Source organism: Camarhynchus parvulus, chromosome 10 (genome assembly GCF_901933205.1).
Source record: "Camarhynchus parvulus chromosome 10, STF_HiC, whole genome shotgun sequence".
In the NCBI taxonomy this organism is placed as follows: domain Eukaryota; kingdom Metazoa; phylum Chordata; class Aves; order Passeriformes; family Thraupidae; genus Camarhynchus; species Camarhynchus parvulus.
Window position 1 is genome coordinate 8,629,579 of NC_044580.1, and position 14,791 is coordinate 8,644,369.

The window sequence follows — 14,791 nt, forward strand, 5'->3', positions numbered from 1 at the left end:
TGCACATGTATTAAGGACATTTAAATGGCTTGAAAAATCTCAGATAATCCAGCTTACTCAAAAATTTTGCTGGCTAACTGAAGGGAAAGTTGTCCCAAGAAAAAACAGGAGCACAGGCAGTAAATAACAGGAAAACAGCAGCCCTGATGTCCAGCAAAGGGCCAAATTACAAAGTGACTCAGGTCTTCAAACCGGCAGTGCAGCATTCAGAAATTTATTTCCCCAGTATCTAGCAATTTGTGCTGTGGCAGGACTAAATCCTCAGCAGAAAACCACATACATGGTGCTGCCTGCTGTATGCCAGCAGCTACTCAAGTTCAGTGTTTGAGAAAGTCTGAGAGCCAGAATAATCCTATTTATTTCTGAGATCAAACAGGATTTGCAAAAGGGTAACATATCCACAGATTAGTGAAATGTTCCCAGTGTAAATGTGGTCACTTTGCAATCATGTCCAGTAAGTATTTTCATCTGTAGATTTAAAGGAAGTTTTGACCACGAGAGACATGAGAAATGGAAAATACACATTCCATATATATGAATATATATAATATATATTAAGATATATATCCATATATATGGATATATGTGAAAAAAACACTGGGAATGGTATTCACAAAAACCAATCCCTCCTTATCTACCCCTCATGAATTTTGACTCACTCACATGTCACGGACATATTTTATGAAAAATCTTTTTGTTAGGATTTTTTCTTCTGAGAAGCTGAAAAGCTTCAGTTTCTCCATGTTTTGCTGCTTTAGAATGTGATTTAGAGAATTGTTTACCCAGCATGTGAAAATGTTTTTACTTGATGACCAATGACAGCCACCTGTGTCGAGGCTGTGACCAGTCACAAGATTTTATTTTCCTTCTTTTTCTTTCTTTTCTAGCTTTCTGATGAAATCCTTTCTTCTATTCTTTTAGTATAATTTTAATCTATCATTTTATTTTAATATAATATATATAATAAAACAATAAATCAGCCTTCTGAAACACGGAGTCAAGATTCTCATCTCTTCCCTTGTCCAAGTTACCTACAAATTCAGCACTCACACAGGAAGGTTCTTCTACTATGAGCAGAGGGAACACACCAACAGCTCACAGCATCTCCTTAGCACAGGAAGAATCAGCATTCTCCAGTGATTGACTTTTCTAAGCAAGGTTTTCTTTGGGAGAAGGAACTTCAGGACACTATCAAAGCAGCAGTTGTTCACAAAGATGCAGTCCAAGCTGGAATCATCTACGATTAATTGGGAGTGAATCTGAGGTGATGCCCAGGTGCAGCAGAGCCATGGAGGGGATGGAGGGGAGCACTCTGCAGCCTCCCACTCCTCGAGGGGCACAGGGCTGAGCTCTGGGGAGATGGACACGAGGGAATGGGGAAGCTGTGTCAGGGAAGCTCAGCTTGGACGTCGAGAGAAGGTTCCTCCCCCAGAGGGTGGCTGGGCACTGGAGCAGCTCCCCAGGGAAGTGCTCACAGCACCAAGCCTGACAGAGCTCCAGAAGCGTTTGATTGCTCTCAGTGCCATGGTTTAGTTTGAAGCAGCTCTGAGGAGCAGCCAGCTGGACTCACCAGTCCCTGTGGCTCCCTCCCAGCCTGGGATCCCCTGGGACTCCATGTGCCAACCCCTACCTGCAGCTGCAGCAAGGACCTGTTCTGAGGAACTTCCCAGAGCTCACTGCCAACAAGGGTCTTAACAAGGGCTCAGGTGTGAAACTTCCATGGCTTTGCTCTTAATTCCCTGTGCCCTGACACTACTGTGAAACCAGCACATCAATCACTCAGCTCACAACAGAAAAGCCTCCACCCAAGGCAACAGTGAACCCACTGCTTCCAAAAGAAACTGCAGCCCCTGAGATGATGGGAGAGCACAGTGCAGTGGGCTGAGCTGGCTGTGTGCAGCACCTGATGTGGGCTGAAGGCAGGAAGGAACCCTTCTGAAGGAGCTCCCTACAGCACTCTTATTCTAAAACAAACCCCAGCCATTTGCAAGGGGAGATCCTGGGAAAACATTACCTAACCAGTCACAGCAGACACAAACCTAATTATCAACCAGACAAGCACCATAAATAACCTAAACAGATGCACAGATGTTACCTCTGTGATAAGAACAGGGGCAGTCAGAGCTGCAGAAAACTCTGGAGCTCATTCAGTCACTACAGGACAACACCTGATATCTCTGAATATTCATTCCCATATATTCCATATATTTTTCATCCCACTGGAATTAAGGCTATTTAAAATTAGATGTGGCTATTTTAATACCCAGCAAACATCCTACCCAGCATGTCTCCAGTAAGGGCAGCCAGATCAAATTAGCTGGCTGACAAGATAAAAGTCAACATATTCCTTATATATTCCCACTATCCATGACTGCAAGAGAAGGAAGTGCCCTTGGGTTTATTTGAAGATGTAATTCCATGATGGAATACTTTGGGTCAGTGGGTAGCAATGCCTTCAGGGTGCTGCGCTCAGCTGGGCTGCTCTTGCCTGACCTGAAGGCTACACAAACTCCCAGGACATCCCAGTGCCAGGGCTTGCTCCCTGTGACATCCCTGGGCTCTGCCAGGCCCTATTCAAACCTGCCCTGTGGCAGCTCTGCTGCTGCTTCCTGCCTTGGTTGGCAAATTTCTGGAAAGGTTTCAGTCCAGACCTGAAATGACACAGACAGATCAGGCACAGCCTGTAACTGCACACTGCACTGAGTGCTGAAATAAAGACCATTTTGTCCTGATAACTTTAGAGAACATCCAGTAATAAATTCCTGTACTTTCCACTGGAGATACTTGTCTTTCTTCCCAATAAAGCTTCATTTGCACATCCTACTTAGGAAGGAGAAAACTCATTTCCTCAGGGAGTTTGCCCCCCTCCTACCTGAGCAGGAGTATTTTGCTTTCACAGCAGTGCCCACTCAGGCAGTGAGAGGTCAGGGCTGAGCTCTCTTGACACCCTGCAACACACCTGAATCTTTTACCCAGCCAGCATAAGTACTCACCAGGCACTAAAACAGGCTTTATGAACCCTCATTCCATCAACAGACAGACTGGGAGGCTGGGAAAAGGGAGAGCAAAAATTGGCTTCAAGTTAAATGAAACCATACATTAGACCCACAACTGAAATAACACTGGGGATAAGGCTAAGTTCATTCAAGTGACTTTAATTACAAGATGATTGTTAAACCAATTTAAGCTGAGAAAACATTTTCTTCAAGTCCACATTTAAATAAGACTTTAAAAGAGCAGTTTACGAAAGATGACAGTGTAAAAAATGACTTCTTTTCATCTTTGTAATCCACAAAAAGCCTAATTTTTGGAAGCTAAAGTGGACCACTTACTTAGTAAAGGCTTAGTCAGCATCAAACTTACAAAAGTGATTAAAACATTTTCACTCTTAGGAGTCTAGTAAAAATAAAAATAGCCAACATTTCCATTAAACTGTTATAGAAGTAAACACATTAGCAGTGAAATGATGCTGTGTTTCCATATGCCAAATTTGTTGTTTTAGAGGTATCTGGGAGGTTTTTATGTGAAACTACAGCATGTCACATCCATATGGAATGAGTCCCTTCCTAAACAGCTGGCTTCTTCTGGAGGAGGTTACCAGTGGAGAGCAGGTAACCTCATGTAAGGAACCAGTCTCCCAGCAGAGGTCTAAACTAAGAGGATTACAGGGTCAAAATTCCAGCAGCTGGGGGACTTTATCTGCACATTAAAGGGGCACAGAAACTCTCAGATAAGTATTTAAGTATAAAAAAAGAGAAGAAAGAGTTTCTCAGGCACTCAGACTTCCAAGCTGAAATTTTTCACCTTTTCTTACTCGCAGTCTCCACTGCAGTCAGCTGCTCAGCAGAATATATTAACACATGCACAGCTCTGTGCTCTGCAGCCAGAACGCTCCTGTGCCTCCCAGACAGGAGATGTGGAGGCAGAGCACTGTCGCAAACAACTATCCTAGCTAAAGGTGACAAAAGGTGTCCAGGTTGAAAGATCTAACTCAAAGAGCCAGGGAATGTCACAAACAGAACGCTCACTATGAGGCACTTTTTCCCTTCTGTTTTAGAAAAAAAGCCAAATTCAGTTTGGCAGGAGAGAGATGGGGACCAGTCCCTCTTCAGTAACTACCAGCTAGTTTATGTAGCACAAATCCACATCATGAACTTTGCACAGCATCACTCAATGGTTTTGTTTGTAGGGGAGTTCAGCTACTTCTGCTTTCTCAACTTCAAGTCACATTCAGGCTTGCAGGACTATGTGAGCCAAAAGAGCAGCACAGATAACATATGAATGGTTTCTCATCAGTGAGAAAAACTGCACATGGTATTTCATCTCTGAAGGAAAGAGTGGAAAAGTTCAGCTATTTCTTCTACTGTTTTACAGCTGGTATTGTATTGTCAAATAAGGTGTTTTAAAAAAGTGTAAACACAGCAATGGTTCTGTCTAGAACATTCTCCTCCAGTGATGTCCCAGCTAAACAAAACCACTTATAAAACCTACCAGAACAAGAAGAAATGGCACCATAAGAATTACATGGGACTCTGAGACACAATTGTCATGTTGCATTTTTTGCACTGTGATTCATTTCACCTTTTAAAGGAGACTTCCAGCTCTGCTGGCAGAAATGTCAGTTTTGTTGAAACAAGTGCTTTTATTCTGACATTTACATCACTAGCTCATGACTATTATTATTGTTGTTGTTATTATTACTGCTCTGGCAAGATGCAGATATTCATCCTGGACTTCAATGCATGAAAAATAAATGCCTTATGTGATCAGTTAACTGTGAAGTTCATGCAGTTAAAATGATTTACTCAAACATGGCAAGAAATATTTTTAGTCAGCAAATTACACCAGCATAGCAATGTACTGTCCAGTAAACAGGAAATAAGGAGTATCTAGGGAAGAAACAGAGTTGCACTGAACCACTGTGTATTCTTAGCCAGCTCTATCATCTTACCCTTGTTGGGCAAACTTCTCATTTAAGCATTCCACAGAGATTAGCATGGCTTCTCCTAATGAACTCACTAAGTTAATGACCAATTCACTTGGTAACCAGCTACTACAGTTCTCAAAACTGAAATGCACTGTGCAAGATTAAAATCAGCACTGTGATGATCCCTGTGCAACATCTGCTGCAATGAGACAAAACTCTTAAGAGTCAAAGGAAGTCAAAAAAACTTTATTCACACCAGAAACGCAGACTTAGGAATTTTCCTTTATCAAAATAAGCCCCTTATGGTTACTTACATCTGTGCTCTAACAGAACTGTACAATATATATAAACATATATATAGAAAAAAACAACAAAAAAATCAACTGCTGCGCTTCCTTAATATTAATCATCATCTTCCTCCTCTTCATCACTTATCACATACTTCTTAGGCTTCTTACTTGCTTTGTCATCATCATCTGCTTTTCTCTTTCCAGAAGGTTCACCTTCCTAAAGGCAAAAAAAGGACAAAAATAAACCACCATATTTCCAGCTAAAGTAGGAAAAACACAGAACAACAACAAAAAGACCTCAAAGTCTTTCTTGTAAGAAAAGCAAAATTACCAGTTCTAGTTTTTCCATTCTGTGCTACTGTGAAGCAGGGCTGGTTCTGTGCCAGTCCTTACCCTCAGCACTGAGTGGCTGCTCCCAGTGTCACACCCCAGAGCAGGAGGGTCCAGGAGGAAGCTGCAGCTCCATCCCCTTGCTGGCCCTGCATCCACACCTGCTCTGCCTGAGCAGGGCATGCACAGAGCCTCTCTCTGCATCATCTGCATTTACAGCATGTGAGGGGCACTCCCACCAGCTCTCATGAGCAGTGAGTTCTCCAGCACACAGACACATTCCCTTCAGGCAGCCCCTGCAGCTTTGCTAAGTTTTCAGACTATTTATACCTGTATGGCCTGAATCAGAGCTACTGAAGCAAAGAAGGAGTTCAGGAAGTGGGCAGGCATTTTGCTCAACAGAAAGACAAAACTAAACTAATTGCTCTCTGGCATAAAGAAAAAAAACCAGGAGGAATCACTGGCACTCAGAATCAACAGTCCAAGAAATGTAACAGTTTATAGTTTATGAGGCTTCAAAGAGCTGGTCAAAGGAACTCAAATCACTGAGTTAATTACCTGCTTACAAGCAATACCATAAAGACTTTTATAGGGCTGATCTTCAGTTTTTAGGTCATGGAGCCAACAGGTTGATTTTTGCTCCATGTACATTTCCACCAGTTCATTTTGAATCATCCTTCCAAACAACATTTTAAATCACGAGTTGTTCATGCAAAACTCATCCATAGTGACATGAGGAACAAGTGGTAACTCAACTATTGTTGAAAAATAAGTGTATCTTTAAAAATACTCCCAGGCCTAAGCAACCATCCCTTTTTCCATTTGTTGGTTTTGGAAGTGGGGGTTTGGGGTTTTTTTTTTTTTTTTAAAGCAACTTGCTTGGATTTTAAGGAGGAAAGATTGAGTTCTAGAACTTTAGCGTTTCAGAACTCCAAGGATCAATTATTTATCCAAAGCATTTGATTCTATATTAAGGTGTTCAGTACGTACCGGGAGAATCGCAGTTACGAAGGAAATTTAAGCAGGGAAAACAGAAATTAACAGGGGTGGGAATCTCAATGATAGCTTCTTCCTCAGAACAAACATTCTCTTGTAATCTAGCTGGGCTATTGTTCAGTGAGTCATCTTCCTGCTCAGCAGAATATCCCCATTAACTGCAGCAACAGTGAAACTACTTGCTGTGTGGTGATAAAGTATATTATTAATAACAGACTGACATTTGCAGTAACGGTAACAAATTGCTATCAGCACAAAGATTTGTGCTGTGCTGCTGACTGACAGTAGGTAAAAGCAAGTGAGTGTACAAGGAAGCCAGAGCTCCCATGTGTGGTTAGGCACTGAGCACCACACTCCCCCTGTGGGCACCGAGCACAGGAACTGGAGCACCACTGGGGTTTTCTGTGACACTGCAGCACCACTCCGAGGCCCCAGAGGAGCATTACCTTCCAGCCACTCTTTAAAATGGAGGCTGCAGCTCCTCAAGCAGCAGAGAAATGCTGCTGATTAGACCTTTTCTTCTGAGAGAATGCAACTGACAAGTCCTCACGTTGCTGTATCATGAACTAACACATCTAGTAACAGTCTTAAAAAGAAACAATTCCATTTCTACTAACAAATGCTCACAGGGCTCACAAAATTACAGTTTTGTCTACATGGCTCACTATGCCTGTTATATTCTCTGATATATTAAATTTTTCTGATGTATAAGAAAAAGCCAGGAATCTATGTCATTAGAAGACAAAACTAATTTTTACCAATTCCACTTCACATTAGAATGCCTGTTAGTGCAAATAACTCAGCTGAGTCTGTAAGAGCACCAAGAACCTGCATTCAGCACACAGAAAACACCCCAGGGGCTGGGGAGTGAGGCCTCCCAGGGACTTTACAGGAAACACAGTACAGAAATGAAAATGAGAGCAGCTTACTCCTTGTGTAACACTGCAGTGCTGTATCAGCAGTGAGAGACTTGAACTAAACCTCAAATGCAATGTTCACAAAAACTCATTTAATAAGACCCAGCAGTCATAAATTACAAACCAATAAAACACCATTTTAGATTAGGAAACAGCACTACTGCTGTAGCTAACAGTTTATTTGGTCAGGGCCCAGTGTTTCAGATGATGCCGGGGTGATGGAAAATGTAGGTTTAGCAATGGACAGCAAGTCTTTTTAACTCAGTTTTTTTTAACTTTTCTATTTAAAAAGAGCAGAAATACTATGTGAAAATGCTTCCCCTATTTCCATAATAAACAGGAGAGGACCATGTAACTTAGGTAACACTGCACTACGATTCAAATATTAAGTCTTCTTAGTCCTTGAATAATTTTGGTGTATTCATTTTACATAACTCTGCATAAATTTTTCCATCTTTAAATCAGCAATAACAATAGTGTCCTCCTTTGGGAATCACTCAGGTCTGTGAACTAATGCAGTGCATAAGAAATTGGTGATTAATTACCATGGAAAGCATGCCAAGTCAAATAACACATTCATCATGGCGTAAATGAAACCACAGAAGTCCCAAGTTTAAACACAAGATTTAGTGAAGGAAATGTTCCTCATTAAAAATGAGCAGCTTAAGAACAAAGTCCTTCTCTTACCTCATCACTATTAAGTTTCTTTGCCTTGAGTAGTCTTTGGGTTTTATCTTCATCTGAGCCTTCGTCACTGTCAGAAGAGTAGATTCTAGCACGTTCCTCTGCACATTCCAGAAAAAAATAAAAAGCCAAATATGTTTATCTGAAACTGGTGAGGAAAAGAGAATATTAAAAATGTCTTATATTTAGTGCCACAAAATGTTTGCAGAACCTAAGTCCAGAGTAAACAAAATAAACTCATACGAACTGAATTAACGTCTCTTTACGTATCGAACGAACTGGCAAAATCCTATCTCACCAGGGCTGTCCTGTGCAATTACCCTGTCTGAATCACACAGGCCTTAATGACATGCTGTTAAGGTTTATGATTACCTCTGATGCCACCCTTGTATCTGTTTTTGATAGCTGCCAGACTGATTGCATCATCCCCCTCGTCCTCCTCGTCGTAGCGGTCAGGCTCCAGGTAGCTGGCGCTCAGCCCCCGCTGGTGCTGCTTCTCCCGCATCCGCCGCTGCTGCGACTCCCTGCGGATGGAAGCCCTCAGCCTCTCCTCTTCTTTCTGGCCAAACACACAAGCAATGAACTCAGGGAGAAAAATCCCCCAAACCACCTCAAGAGAACCTCGTATCCATTATTCTCATATTCTATTGTAGTTTTTTACATAGCAGATAAAGGCTGCAAATATTCTCATTGTTTTGTCATCTGCCAGCTTAAGCAAGCCACACCCATGGCTTGGAATTCTTGCTTAAAACACCAAAACATTACTGTTTTTCATAAATCATAGAATATTCAAAAATGTCCAGCTCTGTTACAGGTGTGACAATTTAGATTAAACCAGCAGATCAGAGAGTTCCATGCCACAATACCTTGATCATTTCTGTGCGCTGAGACTCTGGATCACGGCCTGCCATTGGCAAAATACGAATTTTCTGGGTTTTTGAACATCTGTCTGCCAGAGACAGAGTCATCTTCCTGTGGGTGGCACTGTCTGTAGAGTGTGGCCTGGTAAAAAATTGCTAGGGGTTAAGAACTTCTTTAAGGAACATATCCATTTTCAAAAGACAATGGTAGGGCCAGCGTACTTGAGAGTTCAGAGATTCATCTGCACAAAAGTAAAAGCATCAACCCTTTTTAAAAAGTATTTATGTGCACTGTAACAGCTACTGGAGACAGCAAGTGTCCCAGTAAAATCACAGTCCAGCCATTAACAGCTGGACTCAAAGATCTCTAAGGCCTTTTTTACCCTTAATGATGCTAGAATCCTACAACCTTTGACCCTTATCAACCTAAAGATACATCCTCCTCACAGTTCACATCAATATCTCAAGAAGCAACTACCATCTTGATAGCAAAAGATTCATTTCAGGGAATAGTAATATTTTTTCTGACTCAAATAGGACTTGCATGTAAAAATGAAAATTAAAACATGTATACAAAAAACCTGTATGTAGCCTGCAGGAAACAGCACATTAACATTCCCAACTTAAACACCTAATGTAGAATAAATCTTACTGACAAACTGAGTTTGGAAAATAGCACATTCTTACTAACCTGTGAAGCTCTGATGCTTTACAAACTGCTATATCTAATTTTTATTACTAGTAACAACACTTAATTGCAAAAACAGTATCAACATTTGATATAGAACAGCAGTTTACCTGAAGGTTAACTTGGTCTTGAACACAGCCTGTCCTTGCAGGCCAGTCCCTTGTCTGATGAACAAATGATTGTGGTCTCCTTGTAGCGGTGCCTTGTACACGTCAAAGACCTCATTGCCCAAGTGGAGGGACATGCTTAAAAGAGATTCCCACATCAGTTACTTGATAAAGCCACTGCAGTCTATTTTCTGGCCTAATTTCTAAATGGAGAAAGCCTTCATGTTTCCTTTTTATATCTAGCCAATAATTATATTTCAATCTAAACTAAGCAGAGCATAAACCTTTCAAAGCATGGAGATTAAAATAATTTGTACTGTGCAGAACTGATGTCAAAGTTTGCTGACCTTCCAATTTTGCATGTCACTGCAAGAAGAACTGCATTACTTCAGTAATAAAGGGTGCAAACTAACCTTCCATCTGACCATTTAACTATCCTTGCATTACTTTCTCTGATCTCGTTCCCTTCCTCATCTCGTCGCATCCGCCATCGTATTGTGTTTTCTACCTGTAGGGGCAAAAAACAAAACAGTTTTTCTAGCTCCTAAGGAATACTGTGGTAAAATATACCCCATATAGGTCAAGAATTGCAGTTGGAAAGGCTTGATAATTTCTGGCATAATGCAAAGAAATAAAGGTGAAAAGTATTGCTTTTATAGGTGAAATGCAGCTGTCAAGCTTTTAAAAAATTTATGACTAAAATAGATCAATTTTCCTCAGTGCCGACACCTTCATAATCTGAAAACTCAAAACATCATTCCAAAAGATGTGAAATAGACTTTGAAGGCAAGTCCCTAGATGAGTGTAAAAGACAAAGGAAAATTAATACTATACCTTGAGTTTTAACCTAGTTCTACCTTCTTCATCAAGCATCTCCTCATCTTCAAATTCATCTTCATAATACTGGGGATCAAAAGGTCTGCAACAAATTTTACAACACATTCTTTATTCTTCTAAGAAAATTAATCCAAGTAACCAGCCTCATCATAAATAGTACATTTAACATACAGGAATAAAAAAGGCCTTATTCTGAAATTCAAAATGATGTTTTTAATCACTGGAAAGTGCATAAGGGTCAGTGCATTCACCTTTCACATCTCTGAGAGCCTAAACTTATGCTTGCAATTCAACTGGTAGCATGTGCTTTCAATTAAACCACATTTTTGTCTGGGTTTAACAGACACTAAGTTATATCATGCTGAAAACCACCTTCATAATAAAATTACCTGATTAGAAAACAACAGCCATTAGTATTGACTAAACACAACCAAAAATATGCATCTTAATGCCAACAACTTTAAATAGAGTAAACACATACTAAACAAAAGCAATATAGGGAAACACTAGAAGACTTTATCAATCCTGTATTTAATGTGCAATTACCTGGGCTCCACACTGAGGAAGTTGGGCAGCTTCACAAAATACAAATCATTACCCAAGTCTGTGTTTACTTTTGGTATTTCTACCTCTATTCTGGTCTCTGGAATAGGCTCTTCTTCCTGCTGTTCTTGACTCAGCCCATTCTCATCCTAGTGGAAAAAAAAGAACAGGAGCATAAGTGAAAAAATCTATCTGGCTACTGCTGCTCTAATAATTACATTTTGCTTAAAGAAAAGTCATTCATAGGCACAGAGAGGTCAGGAAGATTTGGATAAAAGAATTCAGGCATTTTCACTGAAAGGAATTCAACTCAGCATTGTCATGTGGCACTTTAAGTGACTTCAAGCACCAGTGCAAACTCAAGAGACCTTAGACAATAAAGAACAGCAAAGGAGCCAACAGAGTTGGCTGAGCACTGGAGACTGGGGGACACTTTCTACCAGATTAAAGAAGGTATTTTTATCTATTATCAATAAAAGATGAAAAATTATCATAGAACCAAAAGTGTTTCTCAAACAGCTGCAATAAGTTACCAAAGACAGCTACGGCTTTGTATTTTATTTGGTAGCAATCAAACTATTCTTCATATTTTTTTAGAGTTCAAAAAGTGGAGCAGGGATGGGGGAAGGCAGATTAAATCTGATATTGTCATGTATAAAATTTTAATAATTCTTTCAGCTAGGACAAAATTATCTGTAATGCTACTTAATGTCACTACTCTTTTTTCACTAGAATATTACCCAATTCAATTGGTGTTCTGCATTTCAGAGTGCAATGGCATGGTAATTATCTCAAAAGTCAAGTCCACTCACAATGGGCTGTCCTGGGGTTGGTGGCTTGTCTTCTCCATCACTCCCTGAGGAAATGTCATCGGCACCTCCAAACAGGTCCATGACATCTGCATGCTCTTTAGCAGAAAAATTACAATTTTAAACCACACATATATATGCACACACAGCCCTAATGCAAGATTTATTTATCAAATAAGGAAATCAAGTTGAAAAATGGCAACAGAAGAGTATAAGATAATCCTTATTCAAGAAACTGAACAGAAGTAAAGAAATTTCATTATGCATTTTGGAGATTTTACTTCTCAGAAAATAAACACCTTTTCCTCAGCCAGCTAAACCACCACAAAACATAGTACAGGTTCCCTGGGCTGCTCTGATTACAGGAACCATTTTTCAATATCTTTCAGTAAAAATGCATGAAAGAATATTTGCACAAGAGAAAACTTGACAGAGCTATCTGAGAGGAGCAGCATGGGCATCCCACACAGAATTCCTGATGTCTGTTTGGTTATTTCCATGGCACCATACAGCAAATGCTACCAATTCCATCAAGCCCTGTAGCTGATGAATGGCAGGCTCAAGAGGAGGATTAGAGGACCCAAAACCCACAACCCCCCCCCAGAATTTACCTTTCTGCCCTTCTGTGTCACTCTCTGCTTCTGAATCTGATGCAATCGGTTTCTTCCGCTTCATTCGCAGAACTTCATCCTCGCTGTCGCTGCCCCTTGCAGACTCTAAGGAGCAGAATTATTCTCAGCAAATTATAAATTTTGGTCCACAAATTTAAAAATTCCTCTCTATTAATAAGCTCTGAAAGTGCTGCATCAAAAAAAATTGCAAAGATGACCATAGTTAAAAACTATGAAATCAATGCCCTTATATTGAAGTTTCAATCTTTTCAGGTCAATGTGAACAAATAGAGAGAGATAAACAAAGAGAGACCAAAACAGCAGCAGATCATTACTTCTGTATTCATTCCTACCAGATTTGTGCTCTTGCTCCTCCTCATCAGAGTGCTGTGCCCTTTCCTCATCATCAGAGTTCTGCATCTTCTCCTCCTCAGACCGCTGGGCCCTTTCATCGTCGTCAGAGTTCTGCATCTTCTCCTCATCTGAGGCCTGTGGCCTTTCCTCATCATCAGAGTTCTGCATTTTCTCTTCATCTGAATTCTGCAGTCTTTCCTCATCATCAGACACCTGTGGCCTTTCATCTTCATCCGAGTTCTGCACCTTCTCCTCATCATCAGAGTTCTGCTGTCTCTCCTCATCGTCAGAGTTCTGCTGCCTCTCCTCATCATCCGACTGATCGCTTTTGTCCTCCTTGCCCCACTTCTCATCCTCTGAGTGTGCCTTCTCGGAGCCGTCTCCCTCGGAGCGATGGCTGCCCTCCTCGGAGCCGTGCTCGTCGTCGTCGTGCGCGGCCTCGGACGCGCTGTGCTGCTCCCCGTCCGACTGCTCGTTGTCCTCGTGCCCCGAGCCCTCGGAGCGGTTGTAGGATCTCTCGGAGTGGTTGTCGCTCCCCGAGTGATGGGATGCTCCTTCATCCTCGCTGTCATCCCCGAACAGCTCCTTGTTGCTGGGTTTTACGGCCTCCCTGTCGTCGTCCTGGTCGCTGTCGCTGCCGGAGGCGTTGCTCCCAGAGCCGGCGTTCTCCTGCTCCGAATCGGAATCGGAGCCGGAATCGGAGTCTGCAAAACAAACACCGCCCTTCAGCAGCCAGGATGACCCTCCGAGGATGTGTGTGCATTGCTTTAACAAAAAGCCCGAAAACACAACCGAACCCACAGAGAACGGCCAGCAAGATCAACAAAGTTAGCGAGAATAGTAAAATAAAATGGTTGCTAATAAAAGCACAGCCAAAGAAAGGCACAATGGAAAGTGATCGATGGCCCAAAAAGTTTCAAACCACAAGCTGTGATCTAAGATTCTAAGACTGTAGAAGGAATAAAGAATTACACAAACAAAAGTAACAATTGAAATAGTGAGGGCTTAAACAAGTAACTAAACAGACGCGGCTTCTAAGATCCTACAAATCCAAAATTGTCACTCTGTATTTAATCCAAGTCATCTACCCAGGGAGGTTTATGACAATGGAGCTACTCCTCACTGCCGAGGCTGGTAAATGCGCTTTCCAACAGGAAAATAAAAGAACACCTGCCTTGAAAAGTAATTTACAGGAACGCGCACGAGAGTTTTTTAAACGTCAGGGACCTAAGCCAGGTGTTCCACTGTTTCCAGAACTCGGCTGCGGCGGAACAACCTTCCCTGCAGGCACCGAACCCCGGCCCGCGGCTCCGCGCCGCTCCCTCCCTCCCTCCCTCCCTGCCGCCCGCGCTCGGGGGCCGCGGGGCGGGGGGCGCAGCCCGCGTCGGGGGCACCCGGGCGGAGGGAGGAAGGAAGGGAGGGAGAGAGAGAGCGCGAGAAGCCGCCCTCACCTTTGTGCTCCGGCTCCGAGTCCGCGTCGCTGCCGAACAGATCCGCCATGTCGGCCATGGCGGCAGCGCAGCCCCGCCGGCGTCGCGCAGTGACGTCACACTGAGCGCCGCGCGCGCAGGCCGCCCGCAGCCCGGCCGGGGCCGCTCTCAAAGGGGGCGCCTCCTCTTAAAGGGGCCGCGCCCGCGGCCGTGAGGGGACACGGCCCGCACGGGGAGCGGCGGCGCCGCGGGGCCGGGCGGGGGTCAAGGCCGTGGTTGCCCGGCTGCCCCTCCGCACGCTCCCGGCGTGCCTGCAGCTCCCCGCACAGAACAGCCGCGCTCCGCCCCCGGCGGCGCTCGCTCGGACCCGCAGGTGCCGCTGTGGCGGCGCCGCTCCCGCGCTCTCAC

General features: G+C 42.8%; 1 protein-coding gene across 2 annotated transcripts; it reads right to left on the reverse strand.

Annotated features, from left to right (window-relative positions):
- Positions 1–5,152: 5,152 nt before the first annotated feature.
- LEO1 (LEO1 homolog, Paf1/RNA polymerase II complex component) lies at positions 5,153–14,667 on the reverse strand. Of its 2 annotated transcripts, none has more exons than XM_030955618.1 (12): positions 14,405–14,665; positions 12,953–13,657; positions 12,600–12,704; positions 11,992–12,086; positions 11,183–11,328; positions 10,634–10,718; positions 10,213–10,307; positions 9,803–9,937; positions 9,011–9,146; positions 8,517–8,703; positions 8,148–8,245; positions 5,153–5,434 (listed from the first exon to the last, which is right to left on the reverse strand). In XM_030955618.1, the coding sequence occupies exons 1-12, from the start codon at positions 14,460–14,462 to the stop codon at positions 5,330–5,332; spliced, it is 1,950 nt and encodes a 649-aa protein (XP_030811478.1). In that variant the 5' UTR covers positions 14,463–14,665; the 3' UTR covers positions 5,153–5,329. The 2 variants fall into 2 exon arrangements, with proteins under 2 accessions (XP_030811478.1, XP_030811479.1); XM_030955619.1 differs by having other exon boundaries at positions 5,362–5,430; positions 14,405–14,667.
- Between the last annotated feature and the right edge of the window lie 124 nt (positions 14,668–14,791).

Bases quoted from the DNA above. Each gene is read 5' to 3' on its own strand.
- LEO1 (XM_030955618.1), bottom strand. From the start codon at position 14,462: ATGGCCGACATGGCGGATCTGTTCGGCAGCGACGCGGACTCGGAGCCG. The intron at 11,329-11,991 runs GTGAGTGGACTT...TTTTTCCACTAG, and splicing joins CAACCCCAGGACAGCCCATT to GATGAGAATGGGCTGAGTCA. The intron at 9,938-10,212 runs GTTAGTTTGCAC...ATCTCTTTTAAG, and splicing joins GTTAAATGGTCAGATGGAAG to CATGTCCCTCCACTTGGGCA.